This window comes from Apteryx rowi, unplaced genomic scaffold (assembly GCF_003343035.1).
Source record: "Apteryx rowi isolate R43461 unplaced genomic scaffold, aptRow1 scaffold_495, whole genome shotgun sequence".
NCBI classification, from domain to species: Eukaryota; Metazoa; Chordata; class Aves; order Apterygiformes; family Apterygidae; genus Apteryx; species Apteryx rowi.
The window spans coordinates 335,518-353,309 of NW_020450755.1; the positions used below are offsets into that span (position 1 = coordinate 335,518).

The following is a 17,792-nucleotide window of genomic DNA, read 5'->3' on the forward strand; positions in this document are numbered from 1 at the left end:
GGCTGAGAGAGCTGGGCCTGTTTAGCCTGGAGAAGAGAAGATTGAGGGGGGATCTTATCAATGTACACAAATATCTTAAGGGAAGATGTCAAGAGGATGGGGCCAGGCTATTTTCAGTGGTGCCAAGTGACAGGACGCGAGGCAACGGGCACAAACTGAAACACAGACACTTCCATCTGAACATGAGGAAAAACTTTTTCACTGTGAGGGTGACAGAGCACTGAAACAGGTTGCCCAGAGAGGTTGCGGAGTCTCCTTCTCTGGAGATATTCAAAACGCGCCTGGATGCAATCCTGTGCAATGTGCTCTAGGTGACCCTGCTTGAGCAGGAGAGTTGGACTAGATGATCTCCAGAGGTCCCTTCCAACCTCCACCATTCTGTGATTCTGTGATAGATTCTATGATGAGAAATGCAAAGAGTGAGAAGAGCGAGAAAATCTTTAGAATCCAGACATTGTGTAGACTTACGTACTTTTAAAAGTAGGGTTAGAATTCATTTCAGCTGAACTGAGAGCTAGATCCAGAGGGTGTTTTTTTTAATCACAGATAATCTTCTTATGAGTTTACATATCCTAGGAAAGAGCTATGCAATATGTTTTAATTTGTAATTGGAAGAGCAGCTCATTTCTTTTCAGCTACAGGTTTTGCTTATCTCTCCTTGATAGCCTTAGCAATCTGTAGGTTTTCCTTCATGTTGTTGTCTTTCCATGAGTCTGTATAAGTGAACGAAGGAATAAAACCTACTAGTAAGGCTTACATGGTAACTGTAGCGCATTGGTGAAGTGGCCTCACGGTGTCAGTGTGTGAAATCAAGAAGTTAGGGGAAAAACCTTGCTGATTGGAACAGTGATATAACCATAGGTTCTGTACCTAATCTTTGCTTTCCATGTGATCTTGTTTGTGTTACAAAAGGTTTTGAGAAACAATTTTGTTTTCTTTATTTTCATTTGCTAGTGAAGAACATTTGATATCCTCAGAACATAAAGGAGTTTTCCTTTTGGACAAGATGAAATTTAATAGCTTGACCACTGACTCATCTGAGAGAAGTTTCTATAACCTCTGTTTGGCTCCTGTGTGATGATTCAATAACTGCGATATAAGCTAATGTAATGTATACATTTTGACATAACATAATTAGATGTTTTGGGGGGGGTTCCTACTTGTCAAGAACTTTCCGCAGTAGTGGGAAAACTGGTAAACACTACTGTAAAAAAGAGAATTAGTGTACAAGTTCATAAATGCTGCAAAAATGTGTCATGTCTCATAAATCTATTTGGAGTTCTTTGGAGCAGTCAGAGAAGGTATGGACCAGAGTGTGGTTTACCTAGGTTTTCAGGAGACATTCATGATGGTCCTTAAAAGGCTCTCGAAAGAATTAAACTCTCATAGGGTAAGAGGAAAGGTCCTCAAAGGGGTAAATAGTTGGTTGAAAGATAAGGAAAAAAGGGGTAGAGTCAATTTTCACAGTGAACGAAGTTTAGGTTAATAGTGGAATTGCACAGCAAATCTAAGCAAACACTTGTACTGTATAACATAAATAGTCTGGAAAAGGATGAAGACTGATGTGATACATTTTGCTCATGAAAGTTATTCAGAGTAGTAAAGATGAGATCTTTGAAAAATTGCAAGGATGATAAAATAGCAAATTGGATTGGATGATAAAATAGCAAATTAAAATTAAGCATTAATAAATAAAGTGACACAGAAGGGGAAAACCCACTTTCACTTCACATATACAATAACAGTCTTTGAATTTACTAATCTGAAATGAGGTTTTGGGACTACTGTTCCATTAAAAACAGCTCAATTCAGCAAGTGAAGTCGTAAGAATTAGTAGGAAAGTGCTGTGCTACCTGGTAAAACCACGTCTTAGTGCTGTTTGCGCTGTCTCAAAAAAATGATTAGTAAGACAATCAGAAGTCTTAACTTCTATATGAGAAACTGTAAATAATCTAGAGCCTCTTTTGGAAAGGGGCTCATTCTGCAGAAGGTTAAGTTAGAGGGCTGGAAAACTTTGAGCATGGTGGGGAAGGAAAATCCTACCTTTTCCAATACGATAACAAGAGGTCATATATTGAAAATAGCAGAAGACATAGCTACAAAATGAAAGGACTTCTTTGCATGATGTGTGTGTAACTGTAAAAGCTCATTGCCACAGGATATTGCAGAATGCACAATGCTTGCAGGGATTCAAAAAGCAACAGGGCCAAATTCCTGGCAGAAAAATCCCCTGAGGTTTAGTAAATGTAAAGGCATCATTTCTGGCTCAACAGGTTCTTGTGCACAAACCACAGAAGGTTGGGAGGGCGTCCTGGACAAATTCTGCTGTTTGTTTGACCTGTCCTGTATTCTTTCTCCATATGCGTGCTGCTTGTCACTGCTGGAGACAGTATTTAGTCTTGATGGACCTTTGATCTGAACTTGTACACTTCTTATTATATTTATATATTCTTAGTTTACTTCAGTAAAACTCACCAGTGCCTTGTCTACTTGAAAAGTATTTGCGGAATGAGTGTTAAGATATATCATCAGAATTAATAAGCTTTTGTCTAAAATGGCCTTTTGACCTTTGGCTTTACCATTGTTCTTTCTGAAGAAGTAGGGAGGGACATCAAATGAAATTAAACCCCAAGAACAAGAAAGAAATTGCCATTTAAGTTCTAACTTACAAAAGCAAAACATTCTAGGGAAATCTTGTAAACCCTGAGGCTGATTTGAGCCTTGCACTAGTGTGAATGGAGGTAAATTATTACAAAGCTGTTGTTACACAGGAATTTGTGCCACTGCATTAACAGCAATAATCTGTTGTTTTCTTCTAGAAGTGAACCAAAATGAAACCCTCACATCAGAACAAGATAGCTGTGAGATATGCATATCTGTATTAGACCTAATGTTCATCTCTGTTGTAGGTGGATAAAATCCTGCTACTGAACACTTGGTTTGTGAAAATTCTGGCTTAGAAGCACCTTATTTGGAACACAAATAATCTGTTTTTATGGAGTTTTACTACATTCTGCTTAGATTTCAGTTCCTTATAAGAGTAAATGAGTGCTTGGAAAAGGGTATGTAGGTTTGCCTTTAATATAGGTTTGTTGCAAGATACATGTATTGCCTGTCGTAAGACCTTTATTGCCAACAGTTAGTAAATGTAAAAATTGTCTCATTTCAGCTCATTCTGATTTAGAGTGTTGATTTTTATCAGCCAGGCAACAGACTACTCTGAATTAAATTGTACTCTGTAATGTGTCCGTGCTACCTTAGAACATAAACCTTCATTGTACTGAAGATATACTTGAACAGTGAGGGGAGAATAACTGCTACACTATTGAAAGTTCAGTATATATCGGTTAAATAATATGTTTATTTAGTATTGAGTGTTATTTTGTAAATATTTCTAATGTGTTTGGGGAAAATAAGGAAAAAAAGTGTTACTAATAAATTATCCACAAATAACTTGTGTACTTTAAGTGCCCTTGTGTATTCCATATGGGCTTTCATAATTCTGCTCTCTATTTTATGCATATTAAGAAGGTTAGGGAAAAATAGCATGTATAATTCTAAAGGAGTGGCCAATTACAAGTAAAAAGCTCTGCCTGTATCTGTTGCTATAGTAACCAGGCAGCTTTCCTGGGGTTCCAAAGAAAACAGTGCCTACAATGGAGCAAATGCTGAGAAGTACTGTGTTTTGTTTCAGAAACAGAAATTATTGCCCACTAGCCTTGAGATTGCAAATTGAGCTGTTTTTCTCTTAAATAGTACACTGCATCTGGATTGTGGGTTTTTTTTCCTTCAGTAATTTTTGTTAAAGATGCAGGTCCTACCTCTGAAAACAAGAGTCCTCGTATCTCACTTAACAGCGGTTCTGCAAAACTGAGGGGACTAGGAGATCCCAAGTGGTCTCTAGTGGCTTTCTTGTCCCTATTTTTTGGGGGTAAATGCATTGCTTTATTTCATGGCAAAATTGTAAATGAACATATAAATATGTAAATAAGCCCTTAGTATTTCTGTTCAAGCAGCTGGATGGTCATCTGAAGTATGCATTTGCCCTGTTTAAAAAAAATATATATATACACTTGCATATCCAGGTGCTATATTTCCCTAGTCATTGGATCCTTTTATTTAGGAATATGAGTGATTTGCATTTATATTTATCTGTCATGAATGCCCATGGGTTTTGGCTTCAGTCTAAACTTGGAACCACAGTCTGGTGTTTGTTACACTGTTGTGACTCTAAAAGAACAACAGCTGAATTTTTCTGGATATGCATGAAGTCCTGAGTACCTGATCAGATCAGAGGTCTCTTGCATAGATAGGTACTTCAGGGGAAGTTGTGAAACTTATTAGATGTAGGTACAATAATGTGCTTATTCGGGAAGTTTCCAGTCCTGTGCAATGAACTATTTGAGTGTTGTTCAGCATTATTTATGCATCTCTGGCGTATCAGTTTATTCCCCTCTTTTCTAAAATAGACTTTCTGTGTTTGGCCGTTTATTTCAAATTTGCTAAATAGAAAAAGGAAAGTTGAGAAAGAAAAAGAAAGAACACGGAACGAATTGAATCTTATATTGTAGATGTTGGCTTTTGATTGCCCTTGGTTACAGTGAAGGTATTTCTAGTTAAGGTTTTTCAACATCAGTATTCCAGTTTCGATCTGCTCATTTCTTAGCACACTTAGTAGGTTCATTGAAAAATCCTGTGTCCTGTGTTTGGACTGCTTTTTATCTATGTTTTATCTCCTTTTGTACCTTTTTCCAATTTTATGTGACAGTACTGAGCAGGACATCTAATATCCTTGACAGCTTTTCAGGCAGCTGCATGCTTTGAAGCTGAATATCATTTATGCAAGGATCTGATCCCAAGTGAGTATGTTCCAAAGCAAAGTATATACAGGTACATTTATTGGGTCCACAGAGAAGTGCAGTTGCATTCTGCAGCTGCAGCTGTGGTCATACAGCCATTATCTCAGTCAGGCTAACCAGTATGGGTATTTTACTGTGTTGCACTAGCAGTATCGCTTCCATTCTGGAGGAGTTTGATTGCTGGCAGCTTAGAGCACCCCATATGAGACTTCAGATGATGTAGACAGACTACTTTGCCCAGAATGAGATGAATGGTAGAATCAAGGTACAGCCCAGCACCGCAGATACTGCCCAGTGCTCTGTTTGTGGGCTCATGGGTTTATGTTCTCTTCCTGGCCTCTAGTCTTTTGTGTTCTCATTCCCTTTGTACTGTATCATTTTTGAAGCGAGGTGCAGACTCAGCTTGGGGCAGATTTCTGTTTGTACCATGGAAGTTGTTTTTATAACTCTTGTCAAAACAGTATTTGATTTCTTTTTTTTCTCTGACATTCAGTGTGAGCACAAGTTTTCACTGTGGTCCTGTGGTCTTCCTGATAGGTTACTGCTGTTAGCGTAGAAACTATTAGCACTTGAATAATTCAGAAGCTGCTTTGGAGAATGTGTTTATTTGCATTTTTCTTTGCAGATTCCATCTGTCAGGTTTTGCTTTGTTACCTCATTTTTTAAAAGAAGCTCTTGTGACTTTTTTTACAGTACTTATATTTTATTCATTTAAATAATTTTACAATCTTACTGTTGACTCCAACTTTCAGAAAAAGTGGAAAAGTAGATAAAAATACTGTCTGTACCATATACTTGAGGTTGGCACTGTTAATATTGAAAATTTGCTATATGTTTATGTCACCATTAATCAGTGTTTTTTTTCCTTTCTCTAGCAGGTATTGTCTTTTAGCTTTGTAAATTCTGTCTGCACACAAAACTTATGTTGTTTTAATTTCACCATTTTTGTAGGACAAAATAAATACAGTATCTCTAGTGTTGAAGTACTGAATTGTACATGGCAGATGTGATATTCCCACTGAATAAAGCAATCTTTATTGGTGGAAGGCACCTTTGTGCCAGAAAATATGTCCACGTCGGAGGTTACTGTGATTTATTTATTTATTTTTAAACAAGCTTAAAGCAGTTCTGATTACAACATTAGAAAAAAACCTTTTTTAAATACTGTCTTGCTGTGGGTTTTCTCAAAGAACTATCACATTGAGACTGTGGTTTGAACAAAAGCTGTTCTTGGTCTGAATTTATCTTTTATTTGCATCAAAACTAACATTTTTTCAGTTTAATGTCAAATAGAATTTGTTCTGTAATTGCCAATATTGCCTTTCAGACCTTTTGAAAAGATGGATCGTTTTCCACTGTATTATCTGATTTTTTTTTTAATTTTTTTTTTTAATAAGAAACTGAACATTTTTTCAGTCTGGCACTTAAAAAATTTTGTAGTAATTCAGTACCAGTATTGTACAAAATTTCAGTGTGCTCCTCCACAGAAACTTTTCTTTTTTTTTTTAATTGTTAATATCCAGTTTGGAAGATTCCATTTTAGCATATTCTATATTTATTCTATATTGTTCAGAACTGGATTTTTAGCCCAGGCTATATTTTGCAATAGAGAAGTGTGTGTGTGTAAGTTTGTTCATTTATATATAATAAAATGTTGCTATCATTTAATGACATATTTTGTGGGTTTTATATATGCATATATGCACATGTGTGTGTATATCTGTGTATATATATAGGTAGGTAGACAGATATATGTGGGATGTTATTTCATTCTTTTTCCAGACACAGGGAAAGTGACAGTCTGTGAACCAAGCTGACTTTAGAACTATAAAAGAATAAAATCAAGTTTGAAAGGGGTTTGTGTAGAAGCATTCAAATGTGATTTTGAATTAACTGTGATACCCTGTGTAAATATAGAGTTCATCTGGCACTTAAATTGATTGTGGACTTACTTCTACCTTTCATTCTTTTGACTAGACTAGAATTTTAAAATGTTAATAATATGTTGAAAAGCAATTCCTTGGCTCACATATTAGAAAAGCCCTAGAGCAACAGAAAACATGTAGGGAATGGGTTTGACTTCTGATTATAATATCAGTTTTCTCCAACTGCCCTTCAGCCTGGACAGTGAATATTGTCTCATTTATATATTGTGTCAGAATTGTCTTGTGGAAGGATCTGAAGAAAGAAAGGCTAATTACTTTACAGATTACATGGAGGTTGTTCCAGATGGAGGAGGTGTCATGGGGAAAAAAGTACTAACTGTTAATGCCATGTGAACTAATTAGAAATATGTAGATAACTGAGAAAGGTAAAAATTTAGCCTTGAAAGTTAAGGCAAATCTTTATATTCAAATAGTATGACATTAGTCACCACACAGCTGTATTATCTGTCACAGTAATGTCGTCTTATGTTCTGCCTGATTCCTGATGTCTAACCTGTAAACTTAGGAATAAGATGCCTCAAAGGAATATGTATAAATCAAATATCTTGGTATTTTGCTTTTCCTTATAGGTGGATGTGGCCGTAGTGCATTTCACTCCATTGGTGCAACCAAAGATACAACAGCCCTTTGAGCTAGTAGAAAAAATTGTTCGAAGTGTTTTTCAGTTTAGAAGAAAATATTGCTGCCGTGGAATTGGGTAAGGACCTTTCATGAAAAGTTATTTCAGATAATGCTTTGTAAATGCATCAGCTACTAAATCAATCAGGAAACACCCTTAGCTATGTATTTGAGTTTATTCACTCTGTTTACATTTTAGCTGCTTAAAAGACAGACATCATAGTTCATCAGATCTTTCCATTTCAAAATGTTTTCTGGAGTTAAAAGTATGAAATGTATGGCTTTCTGCTGGAATTATGCTGGTTCTCATGGGGGACTTCAACCACCCCGATATCTGCTGGAAAGACGACACAGCTAGGCACAAAGAGTCCTGGAGATTCCTGCAGAGCATTGGTGACAACTTCTTGACCCAGGTGGTGGAGGAGCCAACAAGGAGAGGTGTGCTGCTGGACCTCGTACTAACAAACAAAGAAGGACTGGTGGAAGATGTGAAGGTTGGGGGCTGCCTTGGCTGCAGTGACCATGAGATGGTGGAGTTCAGGATCCTGCGAGGAGGCAGCAGGGCACTAAGTAGGATCGCAACCCTGGACTTCAGGAGAGCAAACTTTGTCCTCTTCAGGGACCTACTTGGAGGAATCCCATGGGTGAGGGCCCTAGAAGGAAGGGGCGTTCAAGAGAGTTGGTTAATATTCAAACATCACTTCCTCCAGGCTCAAGATCAGTGCATCCCTATGAGTAGGAAGTCAAGCAAAGGAGGTAGGAGACCTGCATGGATGAGCAAGGAGCTCCTGGCAAAACTCAAGCAGAAGAAGGAAGTATACAGAAAGTGGAAAGGGGGACAGGCCACTTGGGAGGAATATAGGAACGTTGTCAGAGTATGCAGGGATGCGACGAGGAAGGCTAAGGCCCGTTTGGAATTAAATCTGGCRAGAGATGTCAAGGACAACAAGAAGGGCTTCTTCAAATACATCAGTAGCAAGAGGAAGACTCGGGAAAATGTGGGGCCTTTGCTGAATGGGGTGGGTGCCCTGGTGAYGAAGGATGCAGAGAAGGCAGAGTTACTGAATGCCTTCTTTGCTGCAGTCTTTACTGCTCAGGCCAGCCCTCAGGAACCCCAGACCCTGGAGGCAAGAGAGAAAGTCTGGAGGAAGGAAGACTTTCCCTTGGTGGAGGAGGAGTGGGTTAGAGATCATTTAAGCAAACTTGACACCCACAAATCCATGGGCCCTGATGGGATTCACCCACGAGTGCTGAGGGAGCTGGTGGACATTATTGCTAAGCCACTCTCCATCATCTTTGAAAGGTCATGGAGGACAGGAGAGGTGCCTGAGGACTGGAAGAAAGCCAATGTCACCCCAGTCTTCAAAAAGGGCAAGAAGGAGGAGCCAGGGAACTACAGGCCAGTCAGCCTCACCTGCATCCCTGGAAAGGTGATGGAGCAGCTCATCCTGGAGGCCATCTCCAAGCATGTGGAGGAAAAGAAGGTGGTCAGGAGTAGTCAGCATGGCTTCACCAAGGGGAAATCATGCCTAACCAACCTGATAGCCTTCTATGATGGAATGACTGGCTGGGTAGATGAGGGGAGAGCAGTGGATGTTGTCTACCTTGACTTCAGCAAGGCTTTTGACACTGTCTCCCATAACATCCTCATAGACAAGCTCAGGAAGTGTGGGCTAGATGAGTGGACAGTGAGGTGGATTGAGAACTGGCTGAATGGCAGAGCTCAGAGAGTTGTGATCAGTGGCACAGAGTCTAGTTGGAGGCCTGTGGGTAGCAGTGTCCCCCAGGGGTCAGTCCTGGGTCCAGTCTTGTTCAACTTCTTCATCAATGACCTGGATGAAGGGACAGAGTGCACCCTCAGCAAGTTTGCTGATGATACAAAACTGGGAGGAGTGGCGGATACCCCAGAGGGCTGTGCTGCCATTCAGAGAGACTTGGACAGGCTGGAGAGGTGGGCAGAGAGGAACCTCATGAAGTTCAACAAAGGCAAGTGCAGGGTCCTGCACCTGGGGAGGAATAACCCCCTGCACCAGTACAGGTTGGGGGTTGACCTGCTGGAAAGCAGCTCTGCGGAGAAGGACCTGGGAGTGCTGGTGGACACCAAGTTAAGCACGAGGCAGCAATGTGCCCTTGTGGCCAAGAAGGCCAATGGGATCCTGGGGTGCATCAGGAAGAGTGTTGCCAGCAGGTCGAGGGAGGTGATTCTCCCCCTCTACTCAGCCCTGGTGAGGCCACATCTGGAGTACTGCGTCCAGTTCTGGGCTCCCCAGTACAAGAGGGATGTGGCACTACTGGAGCAAGTCCAGCGTAGGGCTGTGAAGATGATTAGGGGACTGGAGCATCTCTCTTATGAGGAAAGGCTGAGAGAGCTGGGCCTGTTTAGCCTGGAGAAGAGAAGGCTGAGAGGAGATCTTATCAACGTGTACAAGTATCTGAAGGGAGGGTGTCGAGAGGATGGGACTAGACTCTTTTCAGTGGTGCCGAGCGACAGGACGCGAGGCAACGGGCACAAACTGAAACACAGACACTTCCATCTGAACATGAGGAAAAACTTTTTCACTGTGAGGGTGACAGAGCACTGGAACAGGTTGCCCAGAGAGGTGGTGGAGTCTCCTTCTCTGGAGATATTCAAAACGCGCCTGGATGCAATCCTGTGCAATGTGCTCTAGGTGACCCTGCTTGATCAGGGGGGTTGGACTAGATGATCTCCAGAGGTCCCTTCCAACCTCAGCGATTCTGTGATTCTGTGATTCTGTATTTTTGTTAATGAAGTCAAAGCTGTTAAACTTATTGGGATAAATTGGTGATAGTTTGTCTTTCTCAGAAATTAAAAAAACAAAAACAAAGATATAAGCAAGTACACAAATGCTATTGAAGTATAAGTTGAACAACAGCATATGTTGTTTGAATTAAGTGAAAGTCTAAAATTCTAAACTGAAGTTTGCAGTGTGAAGGAGGAGAACTTACTTGATCTGTGGGAAATTTTACTTATTTAGGGATAATGTCAAAAGGTAAAATTCCTATCTCCATGCTTCCCTTTTATGATGTACTTATTGTCTCTTTAAATTTTATGCTGGATAAGAAGCCCTGTCTAACTGAAGGGAGACCACTGCAGAGTGTTCTCCAGGGATCCTATTAAACTCTAGCACAGACACACGTGCCTGATTTGATAAGGGGCAAAGCCCTGCATTTGGGATTGTAGAAATGTGCAACAAAAAACAGAGCTGTTGTTAGGAAGCCCAAACGGCAGCAGCATGCCTCTTGTTATCTGAATATTGCTGGGCATGGTTTTGGTCCTTAAGCAGTCTAAAATTAAGATGGGTGCCACCTTGCCATGTATGCTACTAGTATAAAGGCAAGCATAGAATTTTACCTCTAGTTCTCAGGAGGGAGAGTTTGGAATTTTTTTTGTGGTGGTAAATGGCATTGATGCCTGTCAAACATTTGATCTGAAATGAGTGCTGATTGGCCTGTTTTGAGTATGCATTTAGAAAATGAGAGACCCAAACTCCAGATGAGGTGGTATTTGATTTTCAGTTTTGTTTGTGAAAGACAATGTCAGCAGAAGGCACATGTATACTTTGTGTAGAATATTTTTGCCAAAGTTTAAAAAATTAATCTGTTGTGTAAGTTCAAAGGGCTAGTATTGCTCTACATTCTTTTGAGGGAAGGAGGGGGAATCTGAACTTTTGGACGTCATATATCCCATAGCAGCTTATCATGCTTTAGCCCAGTGCCTAGCATGCAACTAAGAAACACAATCCTCTTATTCTTTAGCTGACCTGAAAAAAAAAGAAAAAAAAAAAAAGGCAAATTCTAGTTTATAATAGGGTCTATTGAGTTAGTTATATCTCTCACACTGTATAAAAACAAGGTAATATGTATGTAACTAACTTCTATGATCTGCAAGAAACATGGCATATAAGAGTAAACAATTAAGTCCATGGGAAAAAAAAAATCTTGTTTGAGTTACTGTTCACAGCAGTATTCCCATACACACCAGTGCTCAAGATGGTGCATATTCTATGTTTAAAGGGTGATTGATTAAGTGTTTTTGGCTCAAAGTAAATCTTTAACTACTAATTCAGAGGTGAGAATAATGTGAGGGATATCAAAATCAGGACTGATATGTTTCAACCTTGCTGACCAGTGTGCTTAAATAATGGTGATTTTTTTTTTGACAATGTCCTTGAGTAGAACATACTTCAAACTAGGATAGTCTGAGAAATTCCTTCCCTCTGCTGTCATTTTAAACTCTTTCTTAAGTTTGTGTTCTGTCTGCCCACCAAGAGCCAACTTTCACTTACCTAAAGCTTTTAGACTAGCTTGTCCAGCCAACCTGTAAAAAAAGGGCTGAGGAAGAGGCATTGTAATAGATGCACAGCATTTTTAGGTCTTACTTATGTATGACAGAGGCAGATAATCTGAAAATTAAATGAGGCATACACACCAAACATGCACAGATTTCTTTCTATCTTCCTGACCTAGTATGGACTGAGGACTACTGCTAATAAAAGCTAGTCACCTAGTGCTTTCAGTAGTTTGTATAATGTATTTTTGTGAGATGACATCATTGAAAAAAAATCACTTGAAATAATACTACTCATTAAGGTTTGGGGAACTTGTAAGAGAGGGGTGCTAATGCTTCTCGTAGCAAACCAAGTACAGGAACTGATGTGACTTTTTATGATCAGTGACCAAGAAGTAAATAAAATTAACTCCTGGCACCCTTCCCAAGTTGTAAACATAAAAAGTGAATGATTATTAAATATTCCTTCCTCTTCTTTCTTGACTTTTTCTGGCATTGGGATTGCAGTATTAATGACAAGTGATATCCATGTCTTTCCCATTGGAATGGAGCACTTGTCTTGAGAGTCATACAGTTTGGATCTGATTTAGTTTGCACAAAGTTAACTCTTATTGCTCTTTAAATATAGGCTAATTCTAAGAACTCTGTAAGCTGCTCTTAATGTTAGCATAAACATTCATTTTTAATGTGTTAATGTGTTTAATGTGGGATGTATGTATATACTTTCTGTGTTATAAATTGCATTTATAGGAAAAGGGCCCTTGTATCCATTTAGTTAGGCAGTGAGACTTATTAGGATTACCAGAGCTATGGTAATGACATACTTAATACTAAACCTATATTAAATAAAATCCCAAGACTGCTTTTTGTCTCTTAAGGGAAACTAAATTTGATTGCCTTTTTTTCCCTTTTAGGATCTTGTTTCCTGAAAGTGAACGTTTGAAGAAAACAGAACAGCTGATGATGGCAGCAGATGTTGATCCAACTTTGCGTCCTGTTCAGCTCTCCATGTCACACTTCAGAAATCTGTGCAATGCATATAGGAAAATGTGTGATGAAGACCCAAGCCTTTTTGCATACAATTACAGAGAAGAACTAAGGCAGAAGAAGAAATTACCTAAAAATACCAGTCACTCAGAAGAGATTGAAGAGGAGRATCATCTGTAAAAGCTGTGATTTCAGCAGACAGATTTTGGATTTTTCTTTTTCTTTTTCTTTTTTCTTCTTTTTATTTTATTTTTTTAAGATCTTGATCTAGAGGTGTTGTTTCAGTAAAAGAAGATTTAAATATATTCCTATATGTGTGCATGTATAAAAGAAATACTTTTGAGAAAGTGCTGGAGAGAGAGGGCTTTCCCATTTTATTTATTCATTCTGTTCAGCTGTAGAGAAAAATGAAAGGACACTCCAGTTACAAGATGTCTATAAGTTCTGTTTACTTCAGGGAATAGACAGAACACATACCAAAAGCAAGGTATGTTTTGTGAGACATGTAATTAAGTTGGGAAACTTCTGAAATAATCATTTTTGTATGAAAAATGCATTATTGAATCAGAAGAAAAAACACTTTTTGTACTTCAGCATGTAAGATGATTTTGGGGTTTTTGTGTTCTTTTCATCCCAGAACATCCTATTGTGCAGAGTAATTTAAAAAACAAAAGCCAAAACCCTTGTATAAATATACTCAAGTGACCAGCTTAAAGGAGGATAAAGTGCACAGATTACCTTAAGGTCTGCTAATACTCTTCTCATTTATGCCAAAGCAAAAAACAAAGGGTTTAAATCTTCAACTAGAGAAAAGCAGCATGATAAAAAGTAGAAAACATTGCTAAGTACAATACTTATTTGTCTTTTACTGTACAGACTGGTAGAGAAAATAAAAAATACAGTCAAATAAAAGATTACAGTCCAAGCTTTGTTTTTATATTTACATATATATATAAAGTATAAACAGCATCTTGAAACTTACAAAAATGAAATTTTGGCACTATTGTGCACTAAAACACATTAAAATAACTTAATTCTGCTTTAAATAAAGCAAAAATGAAAACCAAAGAAATAAAATGCCCAAGGTATTGAAAAATATCATTTTGTAAAGCTACTTTCCACTGTAATCTCCTCTGTCACCTCACTAGTATCTTTTCCACATAACTTACTTAAAATACTAACAAAGCCATCCTTCCCCTACCCTCCTCAAGAATACTACAAAATCTCAATAACTGCCTGAAAGGGGTGAACTAATTTACAGACCTTGGCCAACTTAATCTATTTTTGATCCACAATAAATTAAAATAACTTAAGAATCCTTTACAGCTGTTTTTGTGGAAAAATGTATTAGTGCACAAAATCAAATAGATAGTAGTTTTCCTGCAGCTTCCATGAATTTACTAGTTTTAAAGCAAAATAAGTTTGTTGAATTTTATGTGGACTTAAAATGAACCATTTAAATATAGTGCTCAGAAAGCTAGGATTTTCCATGCCTCTCCACAGTTTCATAAAAACAGTCCTCATTAACTACAGATGCTAAGCTCTGGACACTAAATTCTCTCTCTAAAATAGAGTTCAGATCCAAGTTTGCAGCATCAGAATGACTGTCAAGGGATTGGTGACGTTCTTGCATTGCCAGTAAAGTTCCTCTGTCAYGCTTTGTGCTGTTTACTTTTCGCTTAACTGGGCAGAAATGGCCACGCACCAGCTTTGGATGCTCATCTGTCTTGAAACCATCCCCTTCCTCATTTTCAGTGGCCTGATCTCGTTCAGAGTCGGTACTTGGTTCTTCTGAAATCTTCAGTCGTTGGAACTGTATTTCAATATCTTTAGTAGGGCTGCCTTTCTTTAGGCTCTGATAGTCGTTGTCGTCGTCATCATCACTGAGAATATCAGATTCCTTGACAAGAACATTGGAAAACTCTGGTGCACAACTCTGTAAATGTTTATCAGGAGATGAATTTTTGGGCTCCTGTATGCTCTCAGTGGTGTGGCAGCTGCTGCTCTGAGTGCTGCTACTCAAGCTGCATTCGTCAGAATCCTGGAAGTTACCTTTCCCTGTGTCACTGTTCCACTCACTACTGCAGGAGTTCTTCAGTACCTTCAAAGACCTCGTGGAAGCTGTGCAAAAAAAAAAAAGCAGTTTTATTTGTTCCGCCAAAAGATGATAGTATGATTAGTCTGCCTATCTCAATAGCCCAGTTGTAATTACAGTGTATATAGTCTCATCTGATAATCATTCAAGGTCAGGTATGTCACCATTCTGGTAAAATCAGTGTAATCAATCACATGTCAGATTTCTTATTCCACCTACCCCAGGGTTTTATGCTTGCCTTCATGTGCAGTATGTACAAAATCCTGCAGAAACTGTAGTAATGATTTACACACATCTGTAGGAAAGCAAGACTAGTTCTGGTACCTCCAGGTCTAGAGGACAAATTTGGAGGCTTGAGTGGAACTGTTCTGATTCCTGTCATGCTACGGGAATGTTAAAGACAACCAAACAGATGGAGCGCTTGAAAGACTAGTAGCCAACACTTAGTTAGCTAAATAGTCTGAAACCTGTGCTTAATTAGGATATCTGCTGGGGTGCAGATGTAGTGCACTGAAAGAAGCAGGACCCCTGCCTTTTGCCAGTTCTTTAAGCTTTTAATGTTACTACAGCTAAGTCATTAAAGAGAACGCAGAGGAAAGAAACCTAAACTACATGCCAAGGGGAGTCCATTTCTACTCAGTAAAATTGATTTGGGACTTATTAAGTTTTCACTTAATAAAGCTAATTAATAACATGTCAAGGGTGAGAACACAGTGTGGGAGATGGCAAGCTTGCTTTGTCCTTCTAGCCCTTGCCATGAGAGTAGGGCTGTGTGACTACCACCTCCCCAGCCTAAAAAAGAAACAAGATTTGAGGCACATGACACACTATGGTCATGTTAATAATTGTGAACTTCCTACCATCCTGGATTCCAGGCTGAATTTTGCACTTTGACAAACAAAGAGTCTTACCCAGTTTGGCTGTTGCAGGCACACGGTTCTTGAGTGGAACAAGGCGATCTTTACAGCTTTTCTCCAGTGGCAACTCACATTTTATGTGACGTCTGAAATTCTCCCGCAAAATAGAACGGATCACCTTCACAATGTTAGTCTTGTTCTCGCAGTCGCTGCAAGTTTAAAAAAACAGATAACTCAATTTTCTCCTCTGAAGAAAGACACTATTGGGATAAAAATCTGTCTTCTTCCTTGCTGCAATGTTTGGTCCAGTCCATTTCTTTTGTAGCAGTTTTGCAGCTAACTTCTTTATGTGTTGTTAGACATTTCTCACACTTTGTGTTTTGAGATCATAATTATTTTCTTTCAGAAAAACAGCCCAAAAGATAATCTCCTATGCTTAGGGACCACGCTATAAGTGGTCGTTATCAGGAGGACATTTCTGCTAACCCACCAAGAATATGGTAAAATTGGTTACTCTGCACATAATACACTGGAATTTATGATCATATATCTGCAGATTTCTAACTCAGGCTTACTGAGCCAAATTCACTCCAATTTCAAATTGTCATACTTTATGCAGTTACATAGTGGCTCAGTGCCTGCAATCAGAGAGTGAAAGAAAGCTGTGTTACAAGTGCTGACACAAAGGTCACTTGGGGAAAAAGCGTATATTCTTTCTAACTCCATTAATGTAATTTGACAAATATAACCTCCATGTAAAGCTTACCTGCTGCACAACTGAAAAATAGTTTCTGGCCTGCCTTCTAGTTCTGACTTGGTGTGAATCAGTTCCCAGATACAGCTGTTTTCTGTTCCTGCGCATGGAACGAAACATTATTTTTGTATATACTTCAAAATTCCTCCTCTCACAAAGACAATGTTAATACAGGTACAGAGTGATTACATAAGATCTCACATGAGGCAGAACCTAAAGGAAGGTCCCCTGAACTCTCACTTTCTAAGCAACCTTGCCAGTTCTGCCTTTGAAAACAACCTTCTCTCTTGGAGAGTTACTTTACYCCATTCTTATGCTTCTCACAGCCTTCCAGCCTTACATGGCTGTTCTCCCAGGTGCACAAAGCATTTGCCATTAAATACCTTGTGACACTTATACAAGAAATAGAACCAGATAGGATTGTCTTTGCTTGCTTCTAGCTCTGTTTCCCTTGTGCTCAACTGCGAGCCCACTGTACAATAAAGATCAGCTTAAAAAGAGAACAAAAATACAGTCCCCTGCTACAACAAATGACGCAGTCAAGTTTTCCACATGGAAAAACACAATGGTCAGTGGTTTTGTGCTCACACAGAACACAAGGGTATCAACAGGGCATCATCCATGGTGAAACACCTTCCTGCTCACGGTATCTTTTCATTGGGGATTTCCATTCTGTTATTTATCAGTCCTTTGTGACAGTGTCAAATCACAGCAATAACATCACTGCAAGTCAGTCTCCACATCATCTTGCATCTTCCTGAGCTCATGGAAGAAGAGGGATGAAGCCAACATAACAAATGGAAAAAGTATGTTAATGTATCAAGCCAGGACCCCCTGAGAGCAGAGGCAACACTGGATACTATTTTCTCTACATCTGCCTATTTCCAGAGGCTCCAAAAAGACATATGGAAGAAGCAGTATTACAGAATCCCAGAAAACTCTTCATTCCTACAGTATCCAGTGCAAGGGAATTACCTGCTGTATTCCCCAGTCGAACCTGAAGAGCAGATAAAGGAATCAGCCAACGAAATTTAAATGGATCCAAGTCACCATAATTATGTGCAGCACGAACATTAGTGGGCTGCAAAGGAAAAACAAGAGGATATTTCTAAGAAGAAAAGGCAAAAAAGTGTATTTTTGTTTTGCTTTTAGAAAGACCCACATCTAAAGAGAAATTTCAGTTCATTAGACTTTCTCCTACAGAAGGCTAATACTGTCTTGTAAATGTAGCTGATGTAGCTGAAATGGTGATAAGACTCAGCCTTTGAAATTTGTAATTGCTTCAACTTTCAAAAGTACCTGTTTCTAATGGATAACAATAATACTTCTACATATAAGTACTACTAAGGAACAAGCTTCCTGTGAAG

General features: G+C 38.9%; 2 protein-coding genes across 10 annotated transcripts in view; one reads left to right on the top strand and one right to left on the bottom strand.

The window, feature by feature from the left end:
• The window catches only part of TFB1M (transcription factor B1, mitochondrial), a 41,171-nt gene extending 27,527 nt beyond the window's left edge, over positions 1-13,644 (top strand). For all 4 annotated transcript variants that reach the window (XM_026079222.1, XM_026079221.1, XM_026079223.1 and 1 more), the window contains exons 7-8: positions 7,375-7,502; positions 12,647-13,644. In XM_026079222.1, coding sequence (XP_025935007.1) covers positions 7,375-7,502; positions 12,647-12,899 — 381 coding nt within the window. In that variant the 3' untranslated portion in view covers positions 12,900-13,644. The remainder of the gene's footprint in view (positions 1-7,374; positions 7,503-12,646) is intronic.
• The window catches only part of TIAM2 (T cell lymphoma invasion and metastasis 2), a 185,442-nt gene continuing 180,579 nt past the window's right edge, over positions 12,930-17,792 (bottom strand). For all 6 annotated transcript variants that reach the window (XM_026079217.1, XM_026079215.1, XM_026079216.1 and 3 more), the window contains 4 exons: positions 17,401-17,506; positions 16,438-16,525; positions 15,726-15,880; positions 12,930-14,840 (listed from right to left, as the gene is read on the bottom strand). In XM_026079217.1, coding sequence (XP_025935002.1) covers positions 14,197-14,840; positions 15,726-15,880; positions 16,438-16,525; positions 17,401-17,506 — 993 coding nt within the window. In that variant the 3' untranslated portion in view covers positions 12,930-14,196. The remainder of the gene's footprint in view (positions 14,841-15,725; positions 15,881-16,437; positions 16,526-17,400; positions 17,507-17,792) is intronic.